The sequence below is a fragment of the Sinohyriopsis cumingii genome, chromosome 12 (assembly GCF_028554795.1).
Source record: "Sinohyriopsis cumingii isolate HCF-2022 chromosome 12, ASM2855479v2, whole genome shotgun sequence".
NCBI lineage: Eukaryota > Metazoa > Mollusca > Bivalvia > Unionida > Unionidae > Sinohyriopsis > Sinohyriopsis cumingii.
In genome coordinates this window covers 35,475,184-35,493,944 of record NC_142972.1, presented here as the reverse complement: position 1 = coordinate 35,493,944, position 18,761 = coordinate 35,475,184, and the positions used below count along the sequence as shown (strand labels likewise).

Genomic DNA, 18,761 nt, shown 5'->3' with positions numbered 1-18,761 from the left:
TTTAGCCTTTTCTGTAGTAACATATTTGGTGCACTCCAAGACATCCCGATTGATTTTGTACACAAAGTCGAGTAGAAAACTTAAGCGATAAATTATCACAGTTTATTACAGTAATAATCGTTATATGGCAGAGACGGAGAAAGATCAGGTCTAACCTTTTGGTTTACGTAGGGATTTGGTGCATGAACACAATGTGCCATCGTTTTATTATGTTTAAATGCCTCACGGCTCCAGTTATACCGAAAGGAAATCGAGTTGAGCAATGATTATGATACAACGTAGACATTGACACAAGATCTACTGTGAACAAGAATATAATTTTAATAAATACTGTTAATGAACAAATCTTAACTATCTTTCGAGTATAACTGGTCCGGATATAATTTTATTGTGCGTGTGTGGTGGGGGTGGGGTGCGTCAGCCGACATTCGCGGAATCAGTTCCTGGCAACGTTTATATTTCTGCAAATTTCCATTAAAACTCATTAAATTGTATCCTTGTGCACTAAGAACTGAATCTATATGATAATTTTGGATACCTGGTATCTTCCAGAAAGATATTAAATAGCATTGTAATGTAAATTTTAAAATGGCACACAGCAGTCGGTTTCTATACATGCGTCTGTGACCCCAACAAGATTTTTTGATGTTGACTGAAATGTGTATGTAGCACACACGACCTGCCCTCTTTAAGTTATTAAAATTGTAGGCCTAACAGCATTCTACTTGCATGCATGGAATACTCTTCAATAGGTACTAAAAAAATTTTATTCATTAAGGGATATTAGACCAACAAGTAAATCTTTTTGTCTTACATTACTGTGGCGGAGACCAAAGTTGCTTGGCACTGTTTGTACTAGAGTTTTCTACCCAAATAGTGTCATTATCGACAGCTTGCTGGTAAAAATACATCTATTTTGACAGACCCTTATATGCAGATGGTAAGTAAAATCCCTTGTTTTTTTGTTGTTGTTGTATGGTTTAACGCCATTTTTCAGCACACGATAGGCTATACATGGCGGCCAGTATTAATGGTGGAGGAAGAACCCAGAAAAGCCCGGAAAGAACCACCGACCCATGAGAAGCTACTGGCAAGCTTTCTCACATATCCACATTAGCCGAATCCGAGACTCGAACCCACGCAGAGATGAGATGGCAGTGATCCGTAATGGAGAGCACCTTAGACCACTTGGCCACTCGGGGCCCCTCCTTGTTTTTTTACTGATGGCATTAAATCCTTCTGATCATTCACTTTTTTAGTTATGAATCCCAGACTTATAACATATTTTTGTTCAAGGATTTATTATCAGCAAATTTATGAAGATGGATTAGTAACAAGTATCGAAGAAATAGATCGGATAATAATTATAAGAAAATAAATTTTAAAATAAGCAGCTGCATGAAAACATTCATTTGATTGTTATTGTTTTAAATATGCATTAGATTGATTATACTACTTTTATCTTCATTAATTTATAATTTGTTTATCATTCTTCAGCATTCTTTTAAGTTCTTTTTGAACTTGAAAATTGGCATCCACATTTTGGAGATATGTTATAAATCAGCTTTAATATCATAATGTTGTTGCTGCATTTTTGATATTTTGCTACATTAACCAAACTATTTAATATAAATTTCAACGAATTAAATGTTGGATCAAATTCTTGTTTATATTTGAAAGTTGTTTTTTTAAGGCCATGTGAGTATATTGCAGCGATATGTGAACACAGAATGTACAGTCAAACTTTATTGATTTTATTGATTATAAGTGCTCAATCTTAACATTTCACTGAAACGAAACACCTGTCATGCCTATATTTGGTGGAATTTGGATAATCTTAGCCAAATAATTAGAAAATCTTGCTTTTCTCAATTATTTGAATAAAATCAAAGCACAACTGACTTGGTAACAGTTGTACAATAAGCTCAGTATAAAAAAGTGATAAAATAGCTAATTTTGTCATAATTTTACAAATTTATGGCAGGATTTGGTTGCGATGGCAACCATAGATTTTATCCACCCACTGCAGTCTTCACATCAAATTATCCACTGTAAAGAAAATTATTATTGCACAAGAAGTAAACTAAAAAAGGATGTAAAATTAATGACTTGACGGATAAATCCAGTGCAGATAAGACAGTGTAACCTCCACTCTGATGCACAGGTATTATGGCTCCATGGTTTTAACCAACATAATAGAAAAAAAGCGAAAACCAATGAGTTTTGAAAAAATTCAATGAAAAACTTATTTCCTTAGAACTCAAAGTGAAAACGAGTATTGAGAATTAAATCATGAATAATCCAAGAATAAATAACGTGTCCTAATGAATAAAGTTCTGAATAAACTTTAGAGGTACATACATTTCAAATAATTTCCAATACTGAAAGTGTTGATGTGACTGTAGTGGCCTGCAGTCTCTAATGTACTGTTGTACCAATGGCCTGAATTGTAATGATGTGCCAACAGTCTTTTGATGAATCACAGTAATACAGTCCAAGAAGTCCTTGTTTGAATTCACTATAATTCCCAGTTAATATCTCTGTATAAGAAATATTATTGAGCACTTTTCAAATTCCAGAGAATAATATTTTGAATAATTAATTCCTGCCTAAATCAAGTTTTTACAGCATAAATAAATAATTTTTCCAGTAAACAGGATTATATAGCCCTCTACATGACCAAGGTCACATTTACGGTAACATTTTTTAAAGTCCTGAATAAAATTCAGTAAAAGTCCAGAATAAATCCAAAACTGATGGTGATGACTTGTCTGTTATAGCTCCTCATGTGTTCATGTGCCGACAGTCTTTTGTTGAATCACAGAAAAGTAATACCATGTTTGAATACACTATAAATTCCAGTGAATGTCTCTATCCAAGAATTTTATCAAAGCACTTTTGTGTTTCCAGAGAAAATAATCACTTGAATTTAATAATTTAAAGAAATAAAATTCCCAGCCCAAATCACTGGACACAGCATATAATACAATTTAAAGATGCTATATCTTAAAGCAACTGATGAAATCCTCTGTTTATATAGCTCTATACTTGACCTCAGGTCATAGTTAGCATTTTCAAAACAAAACATTACCTAATGGAAAATAACCTTCTCCAATGATCTGATATTTACAAAACAATCTGGATTACCAGGGTATGTATAATTCACTTAGGAAATTCCAAATCCTTGACCCACATAAACATATTTATTTCTTCTATTAATAATAATACTGATTTTTAACCCATACATATAGTGAATAATTTAGTTGTTTACAATGAATAAAATAAAAGGGGCCCTGAGTGGCCGATTGGTCTAAAGTGCTTTCTGTTACAGATCACTGCCATCTCACCTCTGTCTGCATATGTTCGAGTCGCGGATTGGGTCAATGTGGGTATGTGAGAAAGCTTGCCAGTAGCTTCTCAAGGGTCTGTGGTTCTTTCCGGGGATTTTCCGGGTTCTTCTTCCACCATTAATACTGGCCATCATGTATAGCCTATCATGTGCTGAAAAATGGCATTAAACCCTACACCAACAACATAAAATATAAAAAAAATCAATTTGGGTCAAGCAGAAATGAACTTAGTTTTGGGCAAGGTCAAGTCCAACATACCATGTTATATTACATGTGGGCCCATTTATGTGTTGTGTTCACACCTTTACATGAATTACCATAGATCATAATGTTAATGAATTCATAACTAACTTTACTTTGGACATGTATGTACATTTGACACTATACACGTACCATGCTTGACATCCATCTTTGACATAATGTCTGCAGAGATGAAGTCAGTTTGCTTTTCATTGACTTTTCAAGATAAATGTGTGTGAAGCAGACCGTTGTTTTCCCAATGTGCCATTATGCATGTCATAAGAAGTGGTCATTGGAGGACACACGGTACTAATTATACGGAAGAACTGTGAACCAGTCTAGAAATGGGTGAAGAAATGATAGAGTATTTACAGGTTTGGTGGTCCATAATTGGTTAATAATGAAAATTAAAATTTTAGGAAAAATATCTTTTGAGAGCTTATCCTATATGTAATGTAAAAAAAATATTGACAAATTTCTACTGATGCAACTTTAGCATTTTTACAGGCTTGACTCAGGAGTACTCAATACTGAAAGTAGCACCTGATTCATTTGGTGCAGAATCAATAACACGTGTTTCATGCACATGTATGTAAACAAATTGCCGCGGGTCATATGGTGTTCTCCACACATAAGCTTGCACCAAGGTTAGATGTGCACGAAAAATTATAGGTGTCATTATCAGCACCCATAAATTTTAAGTTATTGAATTTTGAATATGATAGTGTTTCCATATGTTTACCATTGGAGTGGAATTAGTACCATGAGTCCTGGAGACTAGCTGCCATGGTAGTATGCCAGATTGGCAACTGAAATGGTTTTGGTTTAAATACTATGATCAAATAAGCCCTCGTCGACAATTCATTTTACTCCCATTTTCCCAGCACTAAATAACCTATGCATGCTGATGTGCTCTGAAGAAACAGGCCAGACCAAAACCATTTTGAGCCAGTCAGTGAAGACTGAATGTTATTATTTTGAGGCTCATTTGTAACATGGCCATTACAAGGGGAAGGTGATACAGGGCACCTAGCAGGGGTGGAGTGGGGCTTTGGGACATTTCTCCAGTCATATTTTTGTATTCTGTATTTTACTTAAATATGCAGCTTTTGCATTAAAATACACACATTTAGTTATTATTCCCATAACTAATAATAGATTTAACAAATAAACAGTTTACAGGCATATAGAAAGGTAAAAAAGATAGCAAACATTGATGAATGACCCTTGATTGATGCATGGTCATGCTCAAAGACATTTTTGGATTGTTCAGTTTTAGGCCTGGTGCACTTTGTCATTCAGTGCAATCTTGTTACAGCCCTGAATGTTACCTTTACAAACACTTTTCTCTCTCCCAAATAAATAGTGAAATATGACCTTTTGCACAATGCCCAACTAAATGATTAAATTTCCATTAAAATGATGATATAGAGAATCTGTTAAGCTGTTTGCATTATCACAGAGCTTAAATAATGCATTCTGTAAATTCTGGATCATAGATCATTGATTCTTTAATTTCGAAAGTTAGTAGTAATTAGTATGGCCCTGGTTATCTTGAGAAATATTAGTGATCTTTGAGTTACTTCCCTTTCACCACCATGTGTTTTTGTTTTGCACAAAAAAACTTGTGAATTACTGTATCTTTCTGTTACATGTACTTATCCATGTCCCCCCCCCCCCAAGTTACTGTGCAGTCACCAACCTGGATGCTTTCAGAACAGCAAATCATAGTTTTGTTTAACTGTTTTTAAGTATTGTCATATCAAGCCATCATTGTAATGCTCTTGTACAATATTATCATGTCAAACCATAATTTTTATAGCTGTTGTCCATTATTATTATGTTAAACCATTTTGTTTGCATGTTTTCAGTATTATTATGTCAAGCCATAATTTTATAACCTGTTTTCACTGCATTATATTTTTCTCAACTTTTACTTTTTGCATTTAGTACTTTAACACTTATTTTCTTAAACTCCTGCTCTCTTTTAGCAGCTTCATTAACTATAATTTATACAAAAATTACTTCTAATCAAGGGTGGCTGAGTGGTCTAAAGTTCTCACCATTCTGGATCACTGCCATCTCACCTTTGTCTGCATGGGTTCAAGTCCATTCTCGGCTAGCATGGGTACGTGGGAAAGCCTGCCAGTAGCTTCTTGTGGGTTGGTGGTTCTTCCCTGGGTTTTCCAGGGTTCTTCCTCCACCATTAATACTGGCCGCCATGTATAGCCTATCTTGTGCTGAAAAATGGCGTTAAACCCTAGAACAACAACAACAACTTTAATCAAAGGGTTGAAGTCATCAGAACAGTACATGTAGGGAAGTAGTACACACACACACACACATACACATATATATATATATATATATATATATATATATATATATATATATATACCATCTGTTCATTATTGTCCCCTTGCTTTCCAGGAAGTTCAGGGTTAATTTGACTTTCATACATTTTAAGTAAGCTCCAGAGTTGTTGATTTCTGAGAATTGGCATCTATGACCTATATCTATAGGGTCAAGGCATACACAGTGGTACCCCCTGTTTAACACCCCCACCCCAGGGGCTATCAGCCTTGGGTGATGACAACATATGAACTGTTGCAATAACCGCTACAATCACATATGTACTTAATGGGTATCAAAGACCAATTTTTAATGCAAGTGACATTGATCGCTTTTTTTCTTTCTTCCCCTACCCCTACAGCCATAACATGTAAATAATTGAAATCCTAACCTTATCACCACATATACACATAATAAGGAATGAAAATACAAACTTGTACCTGCAACCCTCAGAGTCCATCCCTACACCCAGGGACTTATAACCTAGATCATAAATTGGAAACTATTGATATCTTTACTGTACAACAATGTATACTTACTGAACATGAAAAGAAACAAATTTATACATGCATCTGACATGGCTGTAGGGGCTGGTCCTTACCCCTAAGGGTACTTATTTATCCCTTATGTCATAGCTTGAAAACTGATGAGAATCTCAGGTTCCCTATAACCCCATATGTACTTTGCTTGAAAGAGTGCATATACAGTGAACTGAACTGGCATTGACCCCTGGGACAGACCTTACTCTAGATGCTTTTGGGTTGAGGTGATAATGGGGAAGTGCAATGAAAATTTGGTTTTTACAAAGGCAGAAATTGAGTTCATAATGTATAAATTTCATGAAGAATTTCTTACCTTGAAGTAAAAAATTGGAGCAATATGAAATAATATGTGTGCTGCTGATTTTAAAAATGATCTCTACATGGAAATGATTGGGATATATAAAAAAACACAAACGCTGAAAATTTTGTACAACTAGTTTCGCATTTATGCATCTTAAGGCATGAAATGTTTTGAAAGAAAACAGATGACATCTTTTATTTTAAAATAATATTTACGTCATTACATAACGTTATAAATTATATAATTCCTTTCACAATACAATATAATCATTCATTACCTAATATATGTCGAATAATTAATAAATATTATAGTCTCCTAAATTTATCAAATAAAACCAGCGTAAAATCACTTTACAAAAATAAACCAATTCTTGCTTATAGAAGACCCAAGAATTTGCAAAATTTTCTAATTAGAACTAAACAGAAAATAGAAAAAGACAATTTTCATCATCTGAATGTAACAGTCACCGATGCTCTCAATGTGCAAACATAAGAGAAAGTACTACTTTCAGTAGCGCTAATACAAAAGAGGTATTTTCTCTACATGATAACACAAACTGCATATGAAATGTGATATTTTTGATAACCTGTAAAAAAAAAAATGTAGCATGCAATATGTTGGACAAACTTCAACAGGTTTCTAAGAGAATGAATAATCATCGCTTTCATATAAAAAATTATAGAGATCCTCAGTTTTCCTCTAATATTTCAACACACTTTAACACCAATAATCACTCTCTACTCGATTTTTCTTTCATGCCAATAAATACTGTGCATGGTGACATGACTAGACTCATAAAAGAAACTTGGTGAATTCATAAGTTAGATACTTTGTACCTAATGGCCTTAATGCCAATACATTATATAAAATTGTATAATTTTTTTTTTAAATTGATATATTGTATATCCTTTTTAACAGGATAATTATATGTATGACTTGTCTCTTTTTTATTCTATTATGTTACATTGAAACAATAAATTTAAAGGCATACCTTTTATGACAGTTTACTTTATGCTTTTCTTTTTACACCTCATATTGTATGCTGAGGCTTTTATTTTGAAATTTTGATAATGTGAATAGAATAATCCAAATATTTTTGTCACCCTGATGACCACTCTGGTGGCCTAGTGGTTAGAGCATCTGCCTCGGATGTGGGAGATCATGGGTTCAATCCCCGGCAGAGTCATACCAAAGACTTACAAAAATGATACTAACAGCTACCTCGCTTGGCGCTTAGCATTAAGAGGTTAGTGTTAGGACTGGTCGGCCTGGTGTCAGGATAATGTGACTGGGTGGGACATCGTGCTACATGTCTGCAGCATGATGCCCCAGTGCTAGACATCACTATAAACTGTCACACTGCAGACATTGTAGCAATATGACTGATTTTTTTTTTAAAGCTACGTTAAAAATCCAAATCACACACACACACATTGTCACCCTGACAACTACCGCTAGTGAGCTCTATCTACAGAATAAGAAGTGGAATTAAAAATTTAGTTATGTTTTAAGTGCCTGTCATATTTTTGACCCCAAAACAGTACGTGTGGAAGAATCACAAGGTATAATAAATTAAAAGGAATATTTTAAACACATGCTAGACTCCCTTCATTCCTTTTCATTTAAAGCATGCTTTCTTGAAGCTACCTGGGCAAAAAGTTTGAACATGTTTTGGAAAATTTTGAAAGTTTTTACAAACTTTGTGTAATTTTAGTTTGAGGATGATGATGCAGAGGATGATGTACCCCTTGAAAAGAGGAAAAAGATTTTCTCAAAAGAATGTAATTATCACCATCATTGTGCCATTTTTACAGTGTCTTTCGTTCAGATAAACTTTGGACATCTTGGTTTATAGTTCATTTCAAAAAGTAACTAGTTATTTTTAAGCAGTATATATTAGCAAAAATGCAACATGATAATCAGGGTCACCTAAAGACAGTAACATAATATCTTTACTAATTTGAGGTCAGTTTAATTTTTTCTTTTATATATTTTTCTTATTCTTACTATTCTTTTTTTCTTCTTTCTTTCTACATTTCTTCTCAATTCTGATTGATTTCATTTTACTCTAGAGTTATAGTTCTCTGTTAAATTTTTCTGAATTATTAAACAAAACAAGCAGAAGATGAAAGAAATAGATCCAGCCTGTATTACAAAAGTACCATGTCAAAAAGTACTATGCCATTTTGAGAAAGAGTATTGACTTAAAAGTTTACACCTTTACTTTACAAATATTTACCAAAGAGATCATTATCTGTTGATATGCCCAATCTTACTACTGCATCTTATCACATGATAATTACTGTAATATTTATAAAGTCAAGTCTTAACTTTTTTCTTTTAGTGCGCTGTATGATGTATGGATTTGGTGATGACCAAAATCCTTACACAGAGTCTGTGGATTTGCTGGAAGACCTTGTCATCAACTTCATCACAGAAATGGTAATGGTTTTCATAATAACATCTGATGTTTTAATAATTACTGATGTTTCCAACTGAATTTAGCAGTGGTTGTCTTTTTCAAGTTTGAAATGGAGAACACCAGGTGTTCCTTGATGCACACCTGTTGAGTGTATGGTGTTTCAGTGAAAGGTCAGTTCTCAATGCCCATGACTAACTGCAGGAGTGGTATGTACTTTTATTTAAAAATAACTCAGAATCTGAATGTTAGTATATTTGATTTTGTTGCCAAATGACTGCTACATGGAAAAAGAATGTCTCCATATTGTTTTTGTTTTTATTACTGTCATATGGAGGAACAGAACAAAAGTCTCCCCTTCAATAAGGAGGTGACTCTAATCGCAGTTCATTTATTAGCTGGTTTTGGAAACAGACTGTAAAGTGAACTGGTGATAATGTTGTAAGGTGATGTTATCCATGGGGACAGCCAAGACAAATACTGTGTTCAGTCTGAAATGGCAGTAACATTTAAAAACATTGTCTGCCATCTTATAGATCATCCTTCTATTAGAAGTGAAGGGCAGAAATGTAATAATGTAAAAATTCCATGATTTGGTGTTGTCTCCAGCATTTTACCTCTCTCTGGCACTCCTGCAGAGGAAATAAGATCTTCAGCTTATCTTCAGCACTCCAGCAGGGAATTCAGGATCTCCAACATTTTATACAGTGTATTAAATGTTATATGAAACAATATTTTAGATACCTAATGAAAATTTGTCTATTGTTTGGCTTCAGAATACATAAACTTGATATAAGAATAATCTCAACTTGTGTCCTGTGTTAGAATTCATTTTCTTTTCCCTCAGTACACTTGACCTTGTGCACCCAACTGCATGATATAAGAGGCAGCAAATGGAGGTATGCATTTTTTTGCCTTGCGATACGTGTCCCATGCTGTTCAAGCTGGGAAGGTCCTGAATGTTTTAAAAGTTGGGTTTATATCATAAAGGTCAAGGTCTGATAAGAGTCAATTTTGGACCCCAATCAGATTCATTTGAAACTCAGTCCCTCTCTCTTCCCAGAATATGTATTTAATTATTACCCAGGATTGCTTTTAATAATGAAAATAGACTATTAAAAAGCCAATGGTTAAGCCAATGGTTTTATCCTCTGTTGTGGAACCTATTTTCGTGGATTACGGACAGTATGGCTAACATGCATTTTTTGAAGCTGACTGCTGAAAAGATATACATCTTAAATTCTAAATTTGTACACAGTATGCTTAAAAATGTATGCTTATATTTATGTTTAATAGTGATTAAGTATATAAAAATCGAGACCTGACTGCCACAGAATAACAGTCTTTGTATTTCTTCACCATAAACATACACCCCAATGCCGTGCAGATCATTAGTGTAATAGCAATAGTTGTATTTTGCTTCAGTGTATAATTAAAAATCAAAGCGAGATGTTCTGAACATCAAACCAGCTTTGTGTATATATCAGCTAGGGAATACTTATATTATACTTTATTACCAGTTTGATTAAATTATTCCTTATATTGATCAGTGATCACAAATTAGATACTTACAGAGAGAGAGAGAGAGAGAATTAGCTATACTTTTAGATATTTTATTTTTGTGTTTATTTATTTTTAGAAAAGTGGAAATGACATTTATATAAATGTTTTCAGACCAAGAAGGCCATGGAAGTCGGTCGACCAGGAAGAATCTCTGTAGAAGACATTATTTTCCTGATAAGAAAGGACCCCAAGAAGTACTCTAGAGTCAAAGAGCTCCTTATGATGAATGAGGCGTTACGCAAGGCCAGGAAAGCTTTTGATGAAATCAAATATGCCACAACAAAATAGTGGATTTATTATGTGGCAAAAAGTGGGAATGGATTCTCAGGTAGCTGGAATGATACATTGATTGATAGATGGATTCATATTAATGGAAGTCCTTTTCTTCTGAGGAGGTTAGAATAAATTTTATGCTGAAAATCACAGTAACTCTTTTTGACAGTTAAATATGATCCACTTCAGTGTTCTTATTTTGCCATCCATGTTGTTATAGTAGTACAACATACAAGAGAAAATTTTGTATTGTGATATGCTTTGTGTGTTTCATATGGTATTGTGGTGAGTGGGGTTTTCATCAGTCCTTACAGACAAGAAAAATTTTGAAGTTGAAGAAAGGTCACATCAGCAGTCCAAGACTGGAATGCTTACTTGGTTGAACAGGAAATGTACACAGATGACATTGCAAGTAAAATGAGAAGCCATCTTAAAAAGGATTTGATATTAGAAGTTTGTTTATCTTTTGTCTAATTTTTTTTATTTCTAACTGAAAATTTCCCCTTTTTGCATTAGTTGATGAAAATCATATTTAGGGCATTGGTAAAGGCCAGCAAACTGGATTTTATTTCAAATTTAGGGATCAGGAATATGATTGCTCAAATTGGTGACCTTGTTGTACAAAAACATTTTTATAAATATCAAGCAATGCAGTAAAAGGACTTAAATGACTGAAATAATGCATTGTCTCTTACTGGTGAGTTATAGTACTGCATTCTTTGTCTTTTTAGTTGGTTATATTGCATGAAATAATCTGCCTAAGACATAAGTAAAAGAAAAACAAACTAGACAATTTACATGACATGTACTGACAAATGCAGCATAATATTTCATTGGGGGCCAAGACAGCAAATGTTTGCAAAGGAACCAGTTAAGTTATTTACATAGAACCCACAAATATTTTGTGATAATACATTCCCAGTTATTTAACCCAACAAATCTGCAGACAGCAATGTCGAATAAGCAGTCATCAAAGTGAGCTTTATTGCATAGCTAAAAAAAATTGCTATTTTAACCTAAAAACAACCACTGAACCAATTTTGGCACAGAACGTCTTGACATGATGGGCTTTTAAACTGGTACAAATGATGCCAATCTGCAGTCATATGTGGCAACAATTACTAAAAATCAGTTTTAAAAAGCTAACTATAAATTACTTCTCAAAAACTGTTCAACGGAATTTGATCTGAATTGACAATTATCATAGTACGGCAACCTCTTTTACATAGTGTGCCACTTTTTGCAGATTAATTACAAAATGAACAAGCATTTGCCACCAGTAAGAGAGTAACACAGTTAAAATCAAGATTTTTGGCTGCCCTTTGTGTGCCCCACAAAACTTCTTGATGTGCCAACTTGTGGCACATGTGCTGTAGGTTGCTGACCCCTGTAGTAAGTTAATACAAATAATGCTGATCCACTTTCAGATATGACCACTGCTGCTAAAAATATAAAAGCTACAGTTACTAAAAATACAAAACCCATTAATTTCTACAACTTTTATCACCTTATCCATAATGTAAATCTTTGAACTCTGTCTGATAAAAGCCCATTTTGATTTTAAAAAATCAGTACAATAAAAGTATGATATAAAAGTATAAATTTGCAATTGGAATATAATTTACTTCCTTAAGTACAATATAAGTTATTTTGGAAAAGACCTTTTTTCTGCATCATACAGGAATTCGCTCCTGATTCAAAACAAATCATCTAAGTTTGAATGTCTACCACTGACTTCATCATTTGACAGAATTATAGCCCCTGATTGTCAAACCCACCCAGTTTCTTTTCAACATGATATACCACTTAGTTCATTTTTCGTTTTCAACCATATTTGTTGCTTGATATCAATGAGATTGAATTGTCAGCATCCGACATCATTCATTTCTGAGTTACAGCGACTTTAGTCAAGAGTTGAGCCACCCACTTTCTTGTCTGCATCCTAATTCCCATAAATATTATTGGATTCAGCTAAAATTGGTATGTGGCATGATTTTGATGTCGCCTTAGCCGAGTTTGGTTGTCAGTTTCTGCAGCATTTAGTTTACTTATAGTTATTGATTGTCAGACCTACCTACTTTCATTTTCTGTGTAATGATGCCCATAATTATTATTGGATAGCAACCAAATTTTGAGTACTTCTTGAGACTGACAAGACAATGGATAAAAGTATCAGCATTCCATATCATCACTTAGTGGAGTGATAATGCCCCCTGATTTACAGCACAACTAAATTTCAAGTCCATTATTTATGAATATATTTCAACCAAGTTCAGTTAGCAGCATTCTACACTGCTTAGCAAAGTTATGGCCCTAATTTTTAAATCCATCCACTTTTATTTCCGCACAGTGACTCCTTTATTGGATATATGCAGCTTGGTGTTATTGGAGTTGTTTGTCATCATTGCCGAAGTATATGTTAAACATGCTACATCAAATTTTACTGGACTTATGACCCTGCATGTTGGGCTCTCCATCCACTTTCCTTTATGTACATTAACTTCCTTGGGATGCTACTTAATGATGACAACACATTGGCTTAGTGTGATTTTCAACATTCAGTCTGCATCATATCTGGACTCAGTACACAATTCAATTATTTTCCCTATATGCTTTCAGAATTTGATCTCTAGTAATGAACTTTCAACTCCAGATAAATATATGTTAATTAAACATTTTTTCCAAGACAATGTAGTGAAGTCATAGGCTGTCATTTTTTCGGAGTGGCTTATCTGTCAAAAAAAGCATTATGGGTAATAGGTTTCACTTCTGGGACAGAATCATGCACTATTTCCAAAATACACACAGTGAATCATTTCATAATTCTCATATTCTAAAGAGGAAACAAGTTCCTTTAAATCAGTACCAAAAATGACTAAATCGAAGCCAAGGATCACCAAAAACAGATGAAAAATGCTCTAAAAATAGATAGGGACAGTGTTTGTGGGTACTGATCCAGAAGTAATATTTGTGAACTGAGGGCAGCTTTTTGTGGTCAGTATTAGTCACACTTATATTTTGATGCCATGATGTTCAGTTAGACACAGATGTTGGACCAGATGCTTTTAAGATCCCAAAACTAAACTCAACATATCTGCCTAAATTTTTTAACTTTTTTCATTGTTGTAAAAAAAATTCTAACACAAGATCATTTCTATCTGAAAGTCAGTTTGAAATGGAAAAAATATTAGCATATTTAATTATTTAGAATTTGTTTGAAATTAATTTTTATAAAATGATTAACCGTGTACATTTCAGACAAATTTAAAACAAGAAAGTGACAAATCGTCGACTGCAGAATTTACTCTTGAATGATATTTAAGACAGATAGTAGCTTGTGTTTGCCCAGCTTATTAACTTTGGTCAAAGTGTTGTGTAGCAGGATAGTTTACGGTGATTTTTGACATAAAATAGTTTACACTTGTTGAAATGTGGGAATTTGTCCACCCGAAAGAAACAGTGACCAATCCTATGTTCCAGATTTATTGTATCCGGTACTTTGAATTTTCTTATAGCAAAAATTCAAAGTGTCTCAGTCTCAAAGTGACCACACTCAGTTGGCCTTTAATGGGAAAATATGGCTCCAGCAAGGCTTTAACTCGATGAACAGTGGTGATAAATATCTCTTTTGAAGACATAAGCAATGTTTTTGAGTTACTTTACCCCACCATTGTAATATGAACTAATTTTGGTAACTTTTGATGGGTAGTTAGGACTTCTGTATGGTACAATTGTATCATCTATCACCTTTGTTGCCTAGATCTTTCCTCTACAAATCTACACTTCCCATCTTCCAAAGTGTGGGACATCCATTGCTGAAATATGCTTGTTTATTGCTAACATATTCTGTACATGTCACCATAATAACAGGACATCCATTGCTGAAACATGCTTGTTTATTGCTAACATATTCTGTACATGTCGCCCTAATAACAATGTAGAAGTCAATGCAGCTAATATTTTATGTGTTACCAGAGTTTTGCAAACGTTTTGTGGGGGCAGGGTTCCCCCACCAAATTAATTGGAATAAAATATTTTTTTTTAATGCAACTGCAGGCTATTTTCTTGTCATTTACGAAACATTAGTGTATGAGCCAGTATGAAATTCTGAAGAGCTAATCAGAGGTCTCGGAAACACTTATTTTATCTGGGATGCAGAAAATCAGTTATGCAGGAGTCCTCCCTATACATGCAATAGCTGGATGGCAAATTCAAAGGCTTGCTAGTCCTGCTTCAACCACCTGCTGAGTGGGAAATTATGTCATTCAATTGATAATTTCAACTGTGCTGATATTTACAATGAGAGAAATCACAGGCTGAAAGACCCCCAGATGCATGTGTCATTGTAAGAGTACATCAGAAGAATTTGACACATCAGCTGGGCAGCAAATTCAAGGACATCTACTTGCTGCTGAGTGTTGGGAAAATATGCTGATATTTACAATTTAGAGGCAGAAACACCAAGTGATGTACATGTAGCCATTATAAGAGTACATCAAATAAACAACTTTAGCTTTCATTATTGTGTTCGTTTCCAAGTGGAGCCGGATAAGTAGTGTTGGTGACCTCGAAATCAAGATGCATTGAGACAAATGCCATTGCAAATTTGGATACGTATTTTGTGGTTAAACAGCAAATTGACTAAGATTGTAATGAGATTCAGAAGAGTGCTAAAGTTGCTAGAACCACAGGATAACATGTTAAGATAAGGAGAAGACCTTTCCTAGCCCTGACATAATTCAGTCTCATTCTAATGGACAAACAAGAGCTATATGTCAGTGGTGTAAAGAATTTAGACCATTAAACTCAATGGCAACCATTGGTTCTTCTCATCTGGAAATTTAGGTATATCCAGTATGCTTCTGGGAGGGAACTGCAACTTTTGCTGGTGGGACTACTTTTTTTCCTGGACTTCTAGTTTTAAAATACTAGTGAGACCTCAGAGCTTTAGAAATGCAAAGCTGATATTGGAATGCAGAAGTTTAACATATATGGTTGTATTTTACTGACGTAACACTGTGTATATTGAAAATATGGTTCATTTTTCATTTCTTAAAGAATCAAATTCCAAATCTGCACATTGCATTCAAATAAAATCTTTTTGAATTAAAAAAATTATCTTTTAAATACCAGAGTTGTTTTGATCTGGATCTCGCGAAACTCTCCCATATATATGGCATGAATTGTGAATGTTTCAATATTAGAGTGCAGATGCCATCTTTAAATAATGTTTGAAATCCTGAAAAAGAGGTCACAATGATGCACATATTTGGTATGCAATATGTTTTCATTCTAAGATGCATTCATTGTAAATTCGGTACCATTCAGTGAAAAGATATTGAAAATAGGGCCCAAATACATGTATAATTGTAACCCGTAATTCAGTCTGAAAAGCAAGTAACAGTAATCCTGTTTTGGTGTACAACATATATTCATCCTAAGCTGTGCATAGAATGTAAGTTTGATGTCACTAGGTGTAAAAAGAAAAGGATTTGTAACCTAAACATGAAGGAGAACACAGTTTTTAAACAATTTAGAATGAATTCTAAGAAGTAAGTCACTGGTTACATTTTGGTGCACAAAATACATCCATTCTAAGATGCACCTTTAGTGCGAGTTTGGTATCAGTCAAGTTAAAAGTATTTGCAAAAGAGCCCATATATGGTCTTAAATAGAATTTTGAAACATCATGAAAAATAATTAACATCCACCAAATTCTAGTCGAAAACCTGTACAGCCCAAGATGTACTCTGGACAAGTGCCCCCTCACCCCGATTTCACCTCTAAACATGTTTTGGCTTAAATCCATAAAACTTGATAGCTGACCACATGTTTGCTCCCAACCCCTATGAAAATAATTCTGCAGGTGTCCCTGGCACTCAAAGTGCAAGTTTGAGGTCCAAACTCACTGGTCATAGACCAGAAGAATTTAGCAGGATGGCTTGTTTTGTCATCTGTCCATTATCATCTGTTTGTAGTCACTACTCCTCCTAAACTACTTGCAGGATTGCCATGCAACTTTACACAGATTCATCCTAAGGTCTATTTGGTCATATATTAAAATGGCGCAGCTTGAGCATCCAATATGGCCAACACAGTTGCAATCTTGACAACATCTTATCTCAACTTCAAATGAATGGATGGTTACATCAGCATATGGTTTTAGCTTTAACAAATAATTATGCTGTCTGGTTTATTCGAATTGTATTGGAGTACATTCAGCGAATATTCAAGTAGGAAATTTTACTATTTATTTCAGCTCTAACTTCCACCAATCTTGTTTCTGCTTCTCCTGAAGTGAAAGCCATATCGATAGCCATATCAATGTATGGTTTTTACCAAACATTTTCTGATCGTATCTAGGTGTTCCTGAATGCTGATGGTGCTAATCTTACATCAAAAAAGATCATATCCTGTTACCGCTACGCCTCTTAAATGAATGGTGATATTGGCATGAAGTTTTAATCAGAAGTCGTCTTCTTATAATGTCTGGTTTGTCCTAAATGAAAATGGTGCTGATCTTACAGCCAACAATGACACCACAGCTTCTAATTTCAAAATCGTATTGGTTATCAATGTAGGAGATGGTTTCAACATTCAAGGGCAAAAAAAAAGAAGAAATGGCCTTATCTTGAATTTTGTAAATACTTCAGAGCAGGTGTCTCAGACACGAGTGCAGCATGCGGCCAGTGGAGTTATTTCCTGCGACCCCCAACGACATCTGGAAGTTTTAAAATAATAATGCAGATTTGTTTCTTTACAGCCAGCCAGTTTTGATTTTTCAAAAAAAAATTGATTGTTACAGCGTTTACTTGCTTGCAGCATTTAAACTGGCTACCTTTTATATGAATCGCTTTTGCGGTAATGGAAAGATTTGGCCCTCGTGTTGATTTGAGTTCGAAAGCCTTGCTTTAGAGACAGTGGAACATCAATCCCATCAAGATACTCATTAATATATATCACAGCAACCGAACTTTTGTATGTAACACAATTGGCATAAGATGCACTTTGGGTTTAAATTTGATGGTAATATGTGAAAAAGTTATTGATCCTGGAAAGTATGTCATAGTGACCCAATTTATGCACAAAAACGTACTGTGTATGCTCGTCCCGAGATGCATCCACTGTTATTTTGATGTTAATAAATGAAGTAGGGCGAAAGGTTAAACCCCTAAATTGGAGAACGGATGGATGCACACAAACTCAGGTGGATTGGGGAAAATTTAGTCCTACAAATTGCCTGCTTTTCAAAGTAGGGGTAAAAGGGTTAAGTTCTCCAATGTCCTGATCGCTGCTGTACTAAGAGATTGGACATATGGCATAAAACCAGACATAATTTTTTAAATTTTATCCATATTAACATAATGAGGGAGCGTTTTTAGACTAAAGGTCAATGGCAAATTTATGTCTTTTGTAAAATTATCTACCCCACCCCCTCTCCAATAAGCAGGAACCATTGTTTTAGTACACGTGGAATGTCCTTTTTTTAGTAACAAGTCGAGACCTCACCTATGCATTCTGGTATTATTTACAACTTGTTTGTTGTTTTTTAAGCACACACACACACTGACCAATATAATGCTAAACCTACAATATTATCCACACTACTATAGATCAACCACTAAGACAGACTATTTAATTGGAAGGAGGGGGACTGGGATTTCCATTTTACAAAGAAATTTCCAGCTGTCAAATAGATTAAATAGAATTATTGCTCTGAT

The 18,761-nt window shown here is 34.4% G+C and overlaps 1 protein-coding gene across 2 annotated transcripts; it reads left to right on the top strand.

The window, feature by feature from the left end:
* LOC149786246 (transcription initiation factor TFIID subunit 13-like) lies at nt 1–15,090 on the top strand. 2 transcript variants are annotated; one of them, XM_089976619.1, is made up of 4 exons: nt 1–148; nt 8,500–8,566; nt 9,130–9,227; nt 10,879–15,090. In XM_089976619.1, exons 1-4 carry the CDS (start codon nt 125–127, stop codon nt 11,053–11,055), a joined length of 366 nt encoding a protein of 121 aa, XP_089832745.1. In that variant the 5' UTR covers nt 1–124; the 3' UTR covers nt 11,056–15,090. The 2 variants fall into 2 exon arrangements, with proteins under 2 accessions (XP_089832745.1, XP_089832746.1); XM_089976620.1 differs by lacking the exon at nt 1–148 and adding an exon at nt 165–940.
* Nucleotides 15,091–18,761: the final 3,671 nt, after the last annotated feature.